At 56.1% G+C, this 16,566-nt stretch overlaps 2 protein-coding genes across 5 annotated transcripts; both read right to left on the bottom strand.

The window, feature by feature from the left end:
* Positions 1-351: 351 nt before the first annotated feature.
* On the bottom strand, positions 352-5,979 carry DNAAF3 (dynein axonemal assembly factor 3). Of its 2 annotated transcripts, none has more exons than XM_017659121.3 (12): positions 5,854-5,979; positions 5,669-5,757; positions 5,280-5,422; positions 4,813-4,906; positions 3,361-3,518; positions 2,913-3,095; positions 2,688-2,813; positions 2,470-2,592; positions 2,094-2,223; positions 1,368-1,482; positions 1,159-1,233; positions 352-1,073 (listed from the first exon to the last, which is right to left on the bottom strand). In XM_017659121.3, the coding sequence occupies exons 2-12, from the start codon at positions 5,751-5,753 to the stop codon at positions 677-679; spliced, it is 1,629 nt and encodes a 542-aa protein (XP_017514610.3). In that variant the 5' UTR covers positions 5,754-5,757; positions 5,854-5,979; the 3' UTR covers positions 352-676. The 2 variants fall into 2 exon arrangements, with proteins under 2 accessions (XP_017514610.3, XP_017514611.3); XM_017659122.3 differs by having other exon boundaries at positions 1,368-1,479.
* A 3,376-nt stretch (positions 5,980-9,355) lies between these two features.
* On the bottom strand, positions 9,356-15,948 carry SYT5 (synaptotagmin 5). 3 transcript variants are annotated; one of them, XM_017659133.3, is made up of 9 exons: positions 15,812-15,948; positions 14,670-14,793; positions 13,946-14,118; positions 12,209-12,328; positions 11,929-12,096; positions 11,435-11,602; positions 11,061-11,178; positions 10,667-10,800; positions 9,356-9,908 (listed from the first exon to the last, which is right to left on the bottom strand). In XM_017659133.3, the coding sequence occupies exons 2-9, from the start codon at positions 14,746-14,748 to the stop codon at positions 9,708-9,710; spliced, it is 1,161 nt and encodes a 386-aa protein (XP_017514622.2). In that variant the 5' UTR covers positions 14,749-14,793; positions 15,812-15,948; the 3' UTR covers positions 9,356-9,707. The 3 variants fall into 3 exon arrangements, with proteins under 3 accessions (XP_017514622.2, XP_017514623.2, XP_036881739.2); XM_017659134.3 differs by having other exon boundaries at positions 11,061-11,175; XM_037025844.2 differs by lacking the exon at positions 15,812-15,948 and adding an exon at positions 15,492-15,620.
* Between the last annotated feature and the right edge of the window lie 618 nt (positions 15,949-16,566).

The following is a 16,566-nucleotide window of genomic DNA, read 5'->3' as shown; positions in this document are numbered from 1 at the left end:
CAGACCCAGAAGCAGCCCATCTCCACCCCCACCCCCATCCCCGCTTCGTCCCTCGAGGGTCTGGGCCCCATCCCCTCACTAAGTCGCGGTTTTCGTGAGGGCTACAGCTCTATCATTTTCGCCTTCTTATGGTCAGTTTCAATACCCCAAACCTCTTGGCCATTCAGTAAATTGTGGTGACATATTTAGGATCCAGGTGTGGGATGCCCAGGCTCTCAAACAACGGCAGAGAGAAATCCACCCCTAGTTCACTTTAAAAACCAGACATTTGGTCCCGGTTCTCCTTTGTTGGCCACCCTGCCCCTCCCCTCTTCCACCCCAGGAGATAGGAAAGACACACGAACACACGGAAAAGGGGACCCAGCTCTTTACTTGGGCCGCGTGGGTGCTGACCACCCCAGAGGAGCAGACTCCCCCAACCACCAGTTAGGAATGGGACGTCTGGGGACAAGGGTGTCGTGCAGAGGGCCTGAGACCCGGGACAGGACCTCTAGGCTGCGTGCAGTCTCAGGACTGAGATGGCGAACTCTGGGAGAACAATCTAGAATCCCAGGAATAGAGAATCTCAGAAATGGAATCAAAGTCTAGCAACAACCCTGGGGCTGGGTGAGTATGATGAGTATGACAGCGTGTACTTCTGGAGGCGGGTGCTGATTCCAGGACCTGACTTTAGAAGTCAGAGCTGGGGAGCTGGGGCCCTGGGGTTCTGGTCAGACTCCGGTTTGGGGGTCTGACTCCCTGTGGGAGGAGCCAGAACTTCTGACTGTGAAGCTTGTGACTCTGACGGCAGCTTGACCGGCTCAGAGGTTGGGGCCGGGCCTTGCGGAGGCTGGGTCAGGTCCTCAAGGGGCCGATTCCTGGCTTCAAGGGGCGGGGCCGGGGCCTCAGGGGGCGGAGTCCCGGACTCCCCCGCAGGGTCAGTGAGGCGGTGAGCATCCTCGGACTTGCAGAAGCGTGCCAAGGTCTCCGAGGGCCTGGCCTGGGTGTGGGGGGCGAAACCAGCCTTCTGAGCTAGCTCCGCAACCCGAGCAGAGAAGCCCTGCAGCTGCTCTTGCCGCAGGTCCACCAGGTACCTGAAACCGGGAAGCGGCGTGTTAGGGGACCTGGCTTTCGGCCCCCAGCCTGTAAGTTCCCTGCCCTGCCCTCCCACCGGCTCACTGGGCGAGTTCCACAATCAGGCGTCCTCCGGGGGCCACGCACTCCCCGAGCTCAGGGCTGAGAAGATGAACCATCCTGCGGAGAGAAAAGGGGAGGCCTGAGCTCAGACTTTCAGGTCCTGGGGAGTTGGGACTGGGGGCCTCGACTCCCGCGTCTGAGGGTGGTAGGACTGGGAGAGGGAAGTCTGGGACCATTCAAGGTCCTCGTACCCGCAGGCCACGTAGAGAAGCTGGAACCGCCCCTTGTAGCAGCTCTTGTGGTTGAGAGTCTGGGCCGAACCGAGGGGCAGGAAGTAGATAGTGAAGGATTCCAGGCCCAGGGCTGCTGGGGAAGATGGGCACAGTTAGGCAGACACACAGGGCTTGCAAATAACACTCCTTGTCCGTCTTGAAGCCCTTACATATCGTTTGCTTTAGATGGATTTTTGGAATATTTTGAGAAGGTGGGCCCAGAGGCAGGACAGGCAACAGAGACTCAAGAGAGAGAAAGGGAATGGGCGGCCCATGGCCACACAAGGCATCCACACACATGGGGAGGGGCAGGTTGGGGGGGGGTGGATGGGGGCAGGCCCAGATTTGGGGAGAGGTCTCTCCAAAGGTGAGCTGGGACCCGAGCACTTCTTAGAATGTTCTTGGCTTCTCTGCAGGGAGGATAGAATTTTACTATTGGAATTCAGAATGCTAAGAATGGCGTCAGGATTTAGGAGAGGGAGAGAAATACAAAGGGAGAAAAAGAGAAGGAATTTCAGGAAGGGGGAGTGGTCACTTGTCCAGGCATTCGGAACTGTATTAGGACACGCTCGGACTTGAAACACCTGGAGCCTGAGCCGGGGATGGGAGGAGTCTGGGTCCCACTCTTGCCCGGAGTATGTGTCCGCTTTTATCACCTGAACCCGGCTTCCCCCAACCAAGGGGAGAGCTGAGTCCCTGGCTTACCGGGCTCCGGGCTTCCATCCCTGCTGCTTTGCACCTGCTCGGGGTCTCCCTGGGCGGCTCTCGGGCGCCCCCAGGCGGCCATCTCCCGGAACATCTCCGTCACGTTGTGCTGGGTGATCTCGCTCGCGGTCTGGGGGGAGGGTCGTGGTCAGACTCGGGGCCCCTCCGCGCCGGCAGGATGGGGCTGAGAGAACCACTCCTCCCCCAGCCCGCCCCCTGAACTAGCGGGACGGCGAGCTTGGATTTCCAGACTGGGTTAGTTAGTAGGGAGGGGCGGGGCCTGTTACTTGGATGGAAAGGCCACACCGAAAAGGTGCGGGGGACGGGGCGCGGGGGAGGGTTCCTCCCGCCTCCAGCCCCAACTCCAGCCACACACCTTGACCGGCTGTCCGTTGCTGGTCCTCAGGAGGCTCTCGTCGTCCGCTTCGATACCGAAGGCCACGAAGGGCCCCGTAGCGATGTCCCCCCAATACCCACGCGCAGCCACGCGCTCCCCTCGCTGAGGAAGCAGAAAAGCGGGTGAGACCTATGTTGGGGACCCCTGCTCTGAGTCCCCGGAAAGAAGAGTGGCCAGGGAAGGTAGTGGACACGCACATGGCTCAGGAGGCGCCCGGACGCCAAGGTCCGGTTGGGCACATGGTAGGCGCTGGAGTCTCTGAGTTCAAAGGCAACGCCGGTGTCCCTCCAACGCCGGAATTCGCAGGTGTGGATGACTCGGGCCTGGGGTGGGGGGAGGAAGGAGACACGTCAGCGAATCTGGCGTATGGGCCACCAGCCCCTCCTCTGTCGCACCCAGGGCCGGGGTTCCAGCGCCTTCACCCCACGGTCGTGCAGCTTCATGTGCAGGTCCCAGTCACTGACGCCGCGCCGGGCGTCGTAGCGGGAGCCCAGATAGTGGCGCAGCCGCGAGTCCCAGAGGCGGCTCATGGGGAAGGCCTGGGGCCCCTTCTCTCCGCCAGTCCAGAAGCGGAATATGGCCTCCAGGGTGTCGCGCTCGCGGAACTGCGGGGCCAGGCATGCGTGGGGAGAGAGGAGGAAGAGGAGGCTGCAGGGAGACCAGCTTCTACTCGACCCTCCCTTCCATCCCAGATGAAGAAACTGAAGCTCCGAGTAGAAGCCACCCGCTAGGCCAAATCCCACAGTGGGAGCTGGGGAGCCGGGGTTCGAACTCTCCCGAGCCCCCAGCCCACTCCACCAGCGCAAACCCTTCTGGACTGCCCGTTTCCATTCTTCCCGCGGCCATCCAGATTCCGGGCAGTGACGGCACCTTGAGGGCGCCCAGGCTGAGCCAGGGCAGCTGCTCCACCAGTCTGTCGGGCTCCGGGACCAGGCGCGCCAGGCGGTCGGCCTGGGTGCGCACGAAGGCGGCCACCGGGGGGCGCAGCAGCGCGTTCCCCCACACCTCCAGGAAGGTCTCGCTCTTCTCTGCGGGGGTGGCGCGAGAGAATGGGCGGGGGAGGGGGGTGCATAGGGGTGAGCGCAAAAGTGAGACCTGCGGATGACGCACACCCCCTTTATAGGAATCCTATTTCACGGTCCTATGAGCATAACGGACCCGGCAAACTCCCCTCCCATCCCAGTAACGAGAATAACAAGAATAACACACACCTAACCTAGATGTCCTCGCCTCTTCCTTCCCACAGGTAACCCCACTCCTGAATTTCATGTTTACGTTTTTATATATATATATATATATAAATTAATATATATTAATATAAATATGTTATATATATATAAAATAATATATATAAATATATATATATAGAGAGAGAGAGAGAGATGGAGAATTATGTGTGTTAAAATGTATTAGTGATAAGTTGTTTCATTTTAGTTGTTCAAGAACCTTGTAATAGACAACTAGATACCCTTGGTTAGATAGGTGAGGTTCATTCTATTTGTTTAAGCCCTTTACAAGGTACTGTGAAAGCTGTACCGTGAATTCTGAATGCCCTGGGCCATTAATGACAGCTACCATCCATAATAATGAGAACAATAAAAATCGCTAAGATGTACTAAATCCATATCATAAGCCAGAAGCTATGCTTTTTTTTCCTCCACCAGAACTTTAGGATCCCCATTTTACAACTGTAGAAACTTAGTCTCAGAAAGGAGTAGGTACTAGCCTAAGGTCACACAGCAAGCAGTCAGAATTGGAACACAGACTTGCCTCAGTCCAGACTTTGCTCTAAGCACTCAGCTGAAGTTGTTACTGGGAAATGATCACTTTCTACCTCCCACCCAAGTCCTTCTCCTCTTCCTCCTCTGTCTCACCTCCAAGGCTGCCTTCCCAAGGCCGACTCCTGGGATTCACACTTCTAACTGGGAAGGCTCAGGCCTGGGGGAGGCTTCGGGCAGGACTGAGCTCAGGCAACCCTCCCCACCTCTGGGAGACTCACTACCTCTCAGGTAGCCCCTTGATCTCTCTTGGCCCTCTCCTGCAGTAGGAGGTGTTAAATGACCCCACTGTGTCATCATGCACTGTGCTGAGAGTTGTAGGTAGGTTTTCTCCTGGAATTCTCTCAACAGCTCTAGGACGAAGTATATTTGACCCTATTTTAACAGGTGGAAAAAGTTGAGGCTCCATCGCTGCCAAACAGGTGGGCCGGTGAGGAACTAGAGAACATGACCAAAGTGTTTAACGGCACCACTGAGATGTCAGAATCCCTGCAGGGAGAGAGGAGGGGCTGGGGACCAGCATGCGTGGGTCCTTACAACTGACCTTGCAGCCCCATCTTCTCAGGGTCCTCCAGCGCGAGACTGAAGATCAGCATGTGTCGGGCCACAGCTTCCAGGTTATTCTCCAGCACATAGAACTGGAAGGATGGACGGGAGAGCATGGTTCTGAGATCTGTGTCCCTGGCTCCTAGGAGACCAGGGGATGGGGGACCTCAGCCCCCTCCTTCCACAGGACCCAGGAGTCCTGTACGCCAGCCTCCCCCCTCCAAACACAGGAGTCTGGGCGTTCAGAACTTTCCTCCCCACCTCCACCCAGGAGACTGGTCCTTAGCTCTTCCTTCCACTTGAGTCCAGGAATCCCCAGCCCCAGCTCCCAAGAGGCTGGGTCCCCAGCTTCCACATCCCTCAGACCTAGAAATCCAGGTCCCCAGCCTCCCCCCTTCAAGGACTCAAGAATCTGGGCTTCCATCTTCATCTTCCTCCTTCTGAGACCCCAGAATCCCAGCTCACGTGGAACCTCCTGCGCGGCCAGAGCGCTGCCCGAGCCAGGGTCCGCAGCAGGTGCCGCCCATCCACGGAGCCCAACAGCAGCACGTGCAACTCGGGGGTCCCGTGCTCTGTGTGGCCCGGTGAGTCTGGATCCACAGGAGGACCTGGCAGGATGACAGCGGATGTGGTAGGTGGCCAGGAGAGCGCCCCCTGCAACCGCCCCCAGCACGGTGGACTACAGCTCCCAGCAGGACTCGATCCCTCGTCGAGCAGAGCCGCTAACGTTCCGTGACTCGTGGTCAGCAGGGGAGCCATCTGGGACCCGTGGGTGGGGTGGGGGGCGCCCCGCCGTTGGGGCCTCAGAGAACCGCAGCCACCGAGTCAGACGTGGTCCCGGCAGGGGGACTCACTCTCAGCCTGCAGGTCCAGCGCTGGGGACAGGCCCCACCAGGACACGGAGCCAAAGCCCGCGCCCGAGCCTGCGGGTGTGGTCATCGCCCTGCGGGACAGACATCCTGCGAATCCCAATCTCCGCGTCGCCCCTCCATTCCCTCTGACCGCCCGACTACTCGCCCCTTCCGAGACACTCCCTCACCTTAATCCTGGCAAAAACCCCGGGCCGCCCCCTCCCTCCCGACTGGGTCTGTGCGGAGCTCGCTGGCCGAGTCCGACTGCTCCCTGTGGCCCCGCCCTCTTCGACCAATCAGCCAATGGGAGTATGCGGGCTGGTATCGCCGAGATCAATTAGCCAACGAGAGCGAGCAGGACTTCCCCTAGACGAACTTTTTGCCAATGGGAGAGCTGAGGGGAGACTACCTAGCACGAAAGGAGAGCGTGCGGACGCGGTTGTCATGACGACGGCGCTAGCGGAGAAGGGGCGGGGCCTGGGCGGTTCACATTTCCGAGATGGGGACGGTACCAGTTTATTCCAACGGAATAGAATCGCGATTCATCCAAATTAAAGTGAGGTGGCCTAGACCTTAAACTACAGACCTCTGTGACCCCTTTCCCCCTTACACGCTGGCTCTGCCACTCAGGGCTTCTCATCCGGTGGTAGCAGCGAAATGCCGGGGCCAGCTAGCACGGGCTCCTGGTGGTTTAATTTTCAGGAATTTTGTAACCTGGTTATATACATAGTCATTATTAGAGATAAAAATTTTATTAAAGTAACTACTGAAGATTAAATTCCAATGAAATACATTACATTAAAATAAAGGCAACACATACTCAAAACTCATCATTTTCTATTTTACTATTATTGATGGTCTTAGGGTTATTTATATCCCGTGGACCTGAGTGAAAAAATACTATTTTAAGGCAATAGTTTAAAAAATCAAATTGTTAAACTATGACCACGGATTGTCTACTTTTGTAAATAAAGCTTTATTAGAACCAGGGCCAGCATTAGGATGAGGCAGTGGCCCAAGTGCAAGGTCAGATTTTGTCTTTAAAATATTTGTATTTCACCCATTGTGGATTTCTTTTTTTTAATTAATTTTGATTCTTTAAAATATTGCATTAAAATACTGTTTTATGTGAGTGGGGCTTTTGGGTTGGTTTTGGCTTTGGCTTTGCCTTGAACTTGGGGTCTCTCATCCTGACCCTGGGAAATATGATGGTGTGCTAGCAAGCACCTCTTCTCAGATCCACATTCAGGAAATTCACACTGATGGCTTGAGATCAGCCACAGTGGGAGTATTGGCACGATGGAAATGGGCAGACTACACAGCAGTGCTTCAGAAAGTTGGTAATAGCACATCCTGGGGAGCACACCGATCCCCTTTACGTCCAGGTCTGAATTCTTTGTGTTGTTCAGCTCATCCTTCCAACCCTAACCGGGGGTCTTCCTCTGAGTTCTGCTCCTGCCTACCCAGCTGAATGCCCACAGCAGCCCATTGTGGCTCCCACTACTTTATATTTGGAGGACCAGGTGGGAGGATGCTCGAGGATGTGGCTTTAGGTGTGACACATTCCTAGGCTTACATCTTGCACTGTTGTTTGCTGGCTGACGGGCCTCAGCCAGGTGATGGCCTGTCTTAGAGTTCTACAAGGTCAGGGACTTGAGTGAGACACATTTCCAGATCAGCCCCAGCACCCAGCACAGGCACAGACCCAAGGAACCTCGGCTTTCTGCCTCTTCTCCTCACCCAGCTACATGACCTTAGACAAGTCAGTCATCTTTTCTGTGCCTCACTCTCCTGCTCTGTAAAATGAGAATGGTGATGTGCAGCTGGCAGGGGGCTGCTGGATTGAAACGAGGTCCATCTGCCTCCTGAGGATAGTTCTGGGCACTGGGAAGACAGTGCCTGCTGAGGAACTGCAGCAGAGATCTCAGCAGTCCCTGCAGAACACACTGGCCTCCCTGCGCTTTTGAGAATGCACCACCACACCTCAGGGCCTTTGCAACTTAGGGTTCCTTCTGCCCGGAATTCTCTTCCCCTCATCTTTGGTATTTTTTATTGGGGCAAAATACACACAGCATAAAGTTTAGTGACATTGTTCTGTAACCATCACCACTATCTAGTTCCAGAACTTTCTCATCAGTCTATAAGGAAACCCTGTTCCCATCAATCACTCATTTAGCTTATCTCCCTTTCCCTTGCCCCTCGAAACTGCAAATCCACTCTTTTCCTCTATGGATTCGCCTGTTCTGGATACTTCATATACACGAGAATCATCCAATATATGGCCATTTATGTCTGGCTTCTTTCACTTGCAATCACGTTTCTCAAGGTTCATCTGTGCTGTACTATGAATCAGTATAAACATTCCTTTTCATGACTGAATTTTTTGCAACCCTTGCTCCTTCTTGTCATTCAAATGACAGTCCAAATATCACCTCTTCAGGAAAGCTATCCCTGCCCACTCTTTCCAAATTTTCTCAGCCCTCACTGGCTTCCTTCCCAGTGTGGATCGTGATTTGTAAAGGTCTTATACGTCCCATGTGTCTGCTTTCTGGTTGAAACTCAGGACCAATGTCATCATCTAACTCAGAATAGATTCCATCCTAGGATTTAGAGACAGAGTTCCTGGCTATATGATTCGGATCATGTCATGTCAATTCTCTCAAGCACAATTCCTTCATTTGTCAACTGGAAATAATAATCATGTCAATTACATGGGGTAGTTGTGAGGATTATTATGGGCTATAGTAGCAGTAATAGTAATAACATATAGGCTGTCTTCATAAAGATACCCCTTCACTCAATCACACATGGGAAATTACTGCATCCCTTAGGAAAAATATTTTAAATCTCATGGACATCACAACCATGTGACTGATCTGATTTCCCTTTTCCCATTGGCTACCAGGGGCAAATTTTACTCTGCCCCTTTCCTGAATATGTGAGGGTACTTTTTGCCTCATTTTCCACATTACCTGGTGCCCAAGAGCTCTTTTGCCAATTTTCATGGACCATAGCCTACCACCTGAAATCCTGTGCTGGATGAGATGAGGGAGAAGCCAATGAAACAATCGTCTTTCCTAGATACATACTCAGAAGCAGAATTTGTTGAAAGAAGAGTGAGGTGGAGTTGGAACCATTGGCTTTCCCTGAATAACTCTGTCCTTTCTCCCAGTCTCTGGAAATTTCATTACCAGACACTGCCTATCTATTTTGCTTCCTTGATGAGAAGTAAGTCACTTGGAGGTAGCCTGGGTTTGCACCAATCTGGGGCTTCTGGCATTCCACAGAAGCTGGTACACAGAAGACCTTGGGGAATATAGAATGGATGGATGATGGAAGGAACTGAGGGAGGAGGAAGTAAAACTCGGGTGTGAAAATCTATACAAATCAGGGTGAAGGAACAGATAAATCCACGGTAAGTGATTTTCATGGACTGCTCACAGCAAACATGCAGTAGGCATTATTCTCACTCTTTCTTATCTCCAGATAGATGAGAAACCGAGAAAGATGAGAAAGATGAGAAAGATGAGAAAACTGAGGCTCAGGGGTGAGTGAACGAATCAATGAATACATGAGTGGATGGGTGGGCAAGTTTCCCTCAGTGCGTCTCCCTCCCTGTCCCTGCCCTGTGAACCCACCCTCTTGGGTCCCCACCCCCACCACAGAGCACTGGGCCAGGCCACCAAACTTGCTGAGTATTTATTTGGTCCCAGGATCAGTGAAGGGATCAAGACTGGGGGCAGGAGTGGGTGATCCTGTGCAGGAACAGTGGCGTTGGGAGTGCAGGGATCAGGAGGCTGGGGTCACTGATTGTCAGAGCAGAGGAAGGGACCCCAGGGTGGGAGTGGGGGCAGGCCAGACTGCTCCCCTCCCCCGGGGATCCCTGGAGCTTCTGGGTTTGTGCTTGGTGGCAGCGTTGGCAGGTGATTGGGGCGGGAGGGGGATCGTGGGGGCAGTGCTTGAAAGTGGGCCTGGGCCGTGGCTTTGGCCAGGAGCCCGGGGTCAGGGGCCAAGTCTAGGCTTGGCAATGGGCTTGGGGTGGTCAGGGCGCAGGCAGCAGCCTCACTCGGTCAGGGGGCCGCAGAGAGTGCCATTGGGCAATGGGCCGCCGGGGGTTGGCCAGCATGTCTGCCCAGTGCCGCAGGCCAGCCCCGCCAGCCGCCGCCCCCACGGCCACCCTCCCAATGGCCTCGTTCTTGCCCAGCTTGTCGTAGTCCAGCACAGTCAGCTCCACCTGCACCTTCTAGGGTGGGGAGAGGGAAGAGGAGACAGAGCGTGGGAAGGAGGCACAGGAGGGGCTCGGCTACCTTGAGTAAGGAGAAAGACCCTCTCACGAGTAACCAGAGTTCTGAGGACCTCGTGAAACCCTTGGCTAAAGCTTCATCTGGAGCTGGCCGGAGCCGGGCCGGCGGGGCGGAGGGTGACAGGTGAGAGGTCGTGAGACCTCGGGTAGAGGGGCGGCTGGAGTCTTTCTTCCTGCACGATCAGGTTTCAAAGGAGATGAACCCCTAGGCCCCCGCTGATAAGGGGCTGCTAGGAGCCTCCTCAGGGAGCAGCACCCTAAGGGGGGCACTTCAGGACTCTCAAACAGGTGAAGGGGTCAGGTCTGGGTCTAGCTAGGTATGGTCCCTAAAACCTGGTGGGGAAGTCTCTTTCTTAGTACCCAGAGCTCCTAAGGGGGCTGGCATCCTGGTCTTGCTTGGAGGGGGGTCTGGGGCATCCTGGTCTTACTTGGGGGGGATGGGGCATCTGGTTTTACTTGGTGGGGGATGGCTGAGGCTTCCTGGTCTTACTTGGTCTTACTTGGGGAGGGCTGGGGCATCAGGGTCTCTCTTGGGGGCGGGGCTTCCTGGTCCAGACAGGAGGAAAGCGATTGAGAACACGACGTCAGACTGTCAGGACCTGATTCTAGGACCGGCTAGGGAATCTCCCTTCCCCTAGTGATGGGCATTTCTAAGGACCCGGGCCTTTGGGCAGGGCTACAGGTAGGTCTGAACTCACCTGGACCTGATCACAGGGCACCTCGAAGCTGAAGGCCTCGTTGTAATAGGGGTTCAGAGTGTTCTTCTTGATGGTCGTTTTCTTCTTGCGCACCTTCTTGCCGCCCTGCAGCAGGTGTACCTTGACGTACGGATCTGGGGAGAGGGAGGCGGAGTCTTACAGCCACCACGGCTGAGTCCAGGAGCACCAGACTGAGAGGAAAACTTGAGACTCTCCTTTGGGCCGACATGGAGACACCCCACGCACCCCACGTGTCTCCTCTCTGTGCCAAATGGAATATGTTTTCCCATGGCAGCCTGGACCTCCCTGTCCCCCAGGGGCCCTGGGACCCAGAAAATACCAGAACCTCAGCCAGAACACGCCCCCCCCCTCCATTTCCCGGGATCCCACACACCTGACAGCCCTCCTACGTCCATCTTCTTCAGGTTTTTGGCCTCCAGGACGATGACGGTGAGCTTCCCGGCAGTGGGGACATAGCGGAGGGAGAAGCAGATGTCTCCTAGTTTCTCCTGCTAAAAAGACAGAGAGGGACCCATCACCGGAGCCCCACTCCGCATCCTTCCCCCTCCGACCTGTCTTCCCTTCCCCTCGCCTTGGACCGGTCTGGCCCAGCTGAGACCTCAATGGTACCACGCGGCGGGGAGGGGGAGGCCCAGGAGTCCGCCTGCCAGGACAGTGTCAGGGGCCCGGCCCGGAGGCCTGTGACCTGATTGGCCCGGGGCTGGGGTGGGCGGGCCCAGCCGCGGGGGCGTGGCCACGAGTGCTCACCTCCTCCCGCGGAGCCGCCTGCAGCTCGCGCCAGGCCAGCACTGGCCGCCCCAAGTCCACGGAGCTCATGGGGATCCGCACCTCCCCGATAGCATCGTTGCGAGAGAAGCGATCGAAGTCGTACACCGCCATGACCAGGACCCTGCCCCCCAGTTCCACGTAGGGGACCTGGGGGATGGTGCGCAGAGAAGAGAGCACGAGGTGGAGTCAGGAAATCAGAGAGATGAAGTGAGACGGAGCACATCCGGGTATAAGACGTCCAGTGGGGCAGCGAGGGTCCATGGGAACCCAGGTGGACAGTCCAAGGCCCAAGGGACTAGCCCAGGGGTCAGGAGTGACCAGAGGGGCCACCCAGGGTCAAGTGGAATAATCCTCAGAGCTGGCAGCTGCAACCTGAGCTGTGGTGCCTCCAGAAAAAGTTGAAGAGTCAATTCCTAGTGTTCCAGGGACTGGAGGCACGCTGCCCAGCAAGGGGCAGGAGGCCAGAAGCTCACCTTGAAGGCAAAATTCTCTCCAAAGTGTGGGTTCAGCGTCTGGCGATGCACTTTGGTCTCATGCCGCCTGCGTTTGTCTGGCAGCAGGTAGACCTGAACATAGGGGTCAGAAGAGCCACCCAGGTCCAGGGCTGCCAACCCCTCAGCTTGCAGGATGCCCACCAGCAGCTGAAAAGTGGTAAAAGGATCCTACTCTTAGCATCCCTTCTAGAACCTTCTCTAAGAAGGAGCTAAAACCCCTAGGATCCTCCCTCCGGAGCATCACCTCTTTCACACCCACCTGGCTGCTCTGAAAATCATAATCCAGTGAGTACTGCAGTTGTCCTAGCTCATGTTTCTCTGCCAGTGGCTGCCCTGGACCAGACGATGTCGGCTCCAGCTCCTCCACTTCCGGCTGCACCTTAGGGAGCCAGGGACAACGGCAGGTGAATTCTCCCTTGGCAGTGGTATCTTCCAGGCCCAGAAGCCAAGGGAGGCTCACAGATACCTCTGGTTATATACCTAAGCACTTGAAAGCTAATCAGAGTCAGTATGATTAATGATGTCTGCTACAGGCAAGGAGCAGCCATAGTGACACACAGTGCAGTATGTTTGTCCAAGTTTGATTAGTGATGTCTTCCGTGGATGGGGCTGCAGGTGGTGACACACATGCCCTGTTTGTCATGCTTAGACTAGAAAAACAAGCACTGATACAGTGTCTCATTGCCCAGATGATGGATGTAGGAAACTTCATTTCACATGCTAATGGGTGTACAGGGGTTCTCCAAATGCACACGTTGATTAGTGATCTTGCCACCAAAAAACATGGAGGAGAGATGGCATGTTTACTGTGCATTTGCTATTCTAAACTAGAATGTGACTTCCTAACCCAAGGCACCAATTTCAACGGGGATCAGAATTCCCCGGAGTAGTGCCATAAAATGTCTCCACTTCCGAGATTCTGACTCAGTAGGTCTGGTGCAAGGTACAGAATTAGAGTTTCAACAACAGGTGATTCTGATGCAGATGGCCTTTGGGCATCACTGGCTAGGGATGGGGATGCAGGCTGGATACTATACCAGGGCCCTAGAAGGCGTCCCTTGTGGGTATAATTATAACAAACAGCTGTTTGCTGAGAAGGGAGGAAGGGAAATAATACACGGAGCACAGACTTGAGGCGAAGAGAGGGATCATGGATTTCTCAAGGTCACACAGCTGGGAAACGACTTCTCTGGAGTGGAAAGCCAGGGCTGTGGGTCCCAGGTGAACACTGTTGCACTCTGAATCCTGTGATGCAGTCCCGATATCAGATCCTTGCATGGTAACCTTTAGTTTCCCACTCCAGTGGCCTCTTCCACCTCAAGCTTCTTGCACCTTCTCAGGGCTGGCACACCGGCCTCCTCCCTGGTCTCCTTGCCCCGGATCTGCCCTCCACATGGGTTCCAGAGGATTCATGCTCACACCCATGTGACCCTGCACCCTCTTGCTCAAAACCCTTCTGCGGCTCCCAACCACCCCCATGACATGGGTACTACTCTATCCATGTTGCCTCACTCTGAGACGCAGGATATTTGAACTCTACGCCCCAACTATTTGTGAAAATGACTCTGTTCCCAAAATACGCCTCAGAATCTGGATTCCAGGCCTCAGCACATGGTCTTCCTTCAACCTAGAATGTGTCTCTCTGCCATCAGTAACTCTGTGTGTCCTTTGGTACTTAGCGCAGAAGTCTCCTCCACCGGGAAGCCTTCTCAGACCCTCTAGGTTGTCAGGTGGTTTCTCCATGCTCTGGTGTAGCATGCAGAGCCCTGAGTTGTGAATGGCTGTGTGTGTGTCTGACCTCCTCATCGGACCGGGTCTTGTGAACAATGACTAGGTCTGGTCCATATCCACATCCCCAGGGTCCAGTGCAGGACGAGGCGCACAGGGCAGATGAGCCAGTAAGGTTAAGAGGGAAGGGGCAGGGCTGAGAGGCCGGGGCATGGAGCAGAGCTGGGGTGCAGGAAGGGCAGGGCTAAGGGGCTGGGTCAGGCCGCACCTTGTCTATGTAACTCCGGCCCAGCTCCTTCACTTCCTGAAGGTGGACCTGGGCTTGGGCCTGGCTCTTCTTGCCCATCCGCCTCCGACAACGCTTCCGGAAGAGACAGAAACAGCAGCTGAAGACAAGGAAGCCTGAGACCAGCACGATCGTGGCCAGAGCCCAGGGCGGCACTGCAGAGGGCATGGAGACAATGCTCACTGAGGCCTAGGGAGCAAGCTGACTGATGCAGTCCAGACTACATGTGAAAGCTGGAATCCTGGCCTTGTTTTCCCTCCAGCCATTCCCAGTCCTTTTATTTCCGTGTTTTCCTTCCAACTGATCTCACCTATAAAGCGGTTTGATGCCCTAATCCCTCCAGATATTCTTGTCTGTTAATTCCACCTCCTCTACCACTCCTATTCTCATTTCTGCTCAACCCGAGGCTTTTAGAAGCCCTGCCCCTCCCCTGGGCCTCAGTTTCCCTATCTTTAAAATAAGGGAGAGGTGGACTTTCCAATTCACCAATCTAAGGTCCCATTCCACTCAACACCCCTTGATCTGGTTCTCGGCTTTCTCGCAAACCTGTTCCTTTTTCATTGCATTTAGACTCAAGTCCAGGATTCCGACTATCATCCCGCCCGGATTTTCCGGACTGCTAGCCGAATACACCCGTCCAAATCCCGCCCCTGGGAATCTTGGCCCTGCTTGCCCTCCGCTCTGGTCGGCCGCAGGTCTCGCTCACCAGGGCGGTGGCTGATGCGACTTGAATCAGGAGGCGTGTCGGGAGCCGGAGGCGCCGCAGTTGGGGCCTCCGGGAACATGGCGGTGGGGTCTTAACGTCCTTTCTGCGGAGACACCCAAGCACCCTAGCCCCCCAGCCCACCCGGACATCCACTCAGGCCTTGGAACAGCCATGAACTCCAACTCCTATCGGCCTCCGGGGCGACCGGTCTCGTTGGAGTCCGCCCGCCGCCGCGAGGCATGCTGGGGGTTGTAGTTTCGGTCTCCCCGCGACGGAGGACCGGAGCTGGGGGTGGGTTCCAAGAGCTAGTTCCACCCCAAAGGGACCCCCCTCCCTCCAGGGCACCACGAGTCCCGCTGACTGCTGCCCTTTCCCTGCCCTTCCCCGGGGTCTGAGCCGGAAGTAGGCAAAGGCGAGCGTGGGAACCTGCGCACCGGGTTGCCGGGAGCAACAGCTAGCTCCGCTCGGGCGGGGTGGGCTCAGTGGTGGTTGCCGCGACAACGGCCTGTTGCCAGGACAACGGGCGGGGCTTACGCACAGACTCCTAGCCAGGGAGGGGCTGGCTGGTCCCGCGAGGTGTCTTTGCAGGGACCCCAGGTACCCCGGGACAAGCGAGCATAGGGAGGGGGCGGCCCTGCTCGTCCACGCGTGAGCCCAGAGCTAGCTCCTCCCTCCACATCTGGCCCTAGGAGGGAGACTCGCCCGCCCCTCCCTCTCCAATTCTTACGGGGAATGTGGGGGGCTGTGAACTGCCTCTGCTGGGCCCTCATTCCCTTCGCGGCCGCCTGTCCCGCGCACCCCGAGCTCTGTCTTCACACCTACCCTCGTGACCTCCTCAGTCGGGATTCCCCATTTCTGTCCGACCTCCTGGGCCCCTGGCCCGAACCCGCACCGTCTGTCTCTCTTGCCCCCTGCCTGTCGCCAGGCCTCGGTCTCCAGGGGTCTCTCACTCTCCCCTGCTCTCCCCGCGCCCCCTCTGGCTCCTGGTCTCCACAGGAGTCTAAATGCCAACATTCCGGCTCAGGCTGCAGCCGTCCCACTTCCGCTGTTGGTCTCTCCCAGTGTCCCCCGCCACGCACACTCTGTCTCACCAGGGAAGGGGACGAGGATGGGCTTAGGGAGAGGGTCCCCGCTGCTCCTACCTGCTCGGCGGCTGAACGGCACCCTCCCCGGAGCCACCGACGCGTCGGCCCCGCCCTGCCCCGCCCCCGCTCCCGCTCACGGGCGGTGGCGCTGTCCTGGGTGCTGATCGTGGAGCCCTGTGGGGCGGGGGCGCGGCAGAGCGGAGCGCGCGTGTATGTGCGCGCGCGTGGGGGGGATGCGTGCGCGCACGCCTGCGTATTCGGTCGTGGGTAAGTGGAACACCCTGTCCCGCCCCTCGTCCAGCCCCCAGTGGAAGCACAAGGTCGTCCACGAAATTTATCCTGGTCCCCTATGATTGTCTGCCTTCTAGTCCAGTTATCTGGCATCCAGCACCCCTCTCCCCACCATATGCTGCCCAACGAACTGGGCGCCAGGATACCATGTCTTACACACTAGGAGACCCTCTCAGGAGCCCCAAGTGTTCAGCTCTCTAGGGAAACTCAGCTTGAAAATCTCCAGCAAATCAGCTCCAGACACCACCCCACCTTCTAAGTTTCTCCATCGCCGCGCCCGGGAGGCAAGCGCTCTTGCTGCTAGCTACAGGGACCTGCACCCACACTGCCCACACCCTGGAAACAGAAGTTTGGACCTCCAGTCTTCCCTGAGAGACTCAACCATCCAAACCTACTTTTTTCAGGTGTAAGATTGTGGGTCCCTCTACTTTCCCCCCTCAGACTTTGCCTCAATACTTAAACATTAGGAGCCCACCCCAATATTATTTCCATGCCCAGAAATCCACTGGAACAAATGTCCC

Source organism: Manis javanica, chromosome 17, assembly GCF_040802235.1.
Source record: "Manis javanica isolate MJ-LG chromosome 17, MJ_LKY, whole genome shotgun sequence".
NCBI classification, from domain to species: Eukaryota; Metazoa; Chordata; class Mammalia; order Pholidota; family Manidae; genus Manis; species Manis javanica.
This window is presented reverse-complemented; position numbering and strand designations above follow the sequence as displayed.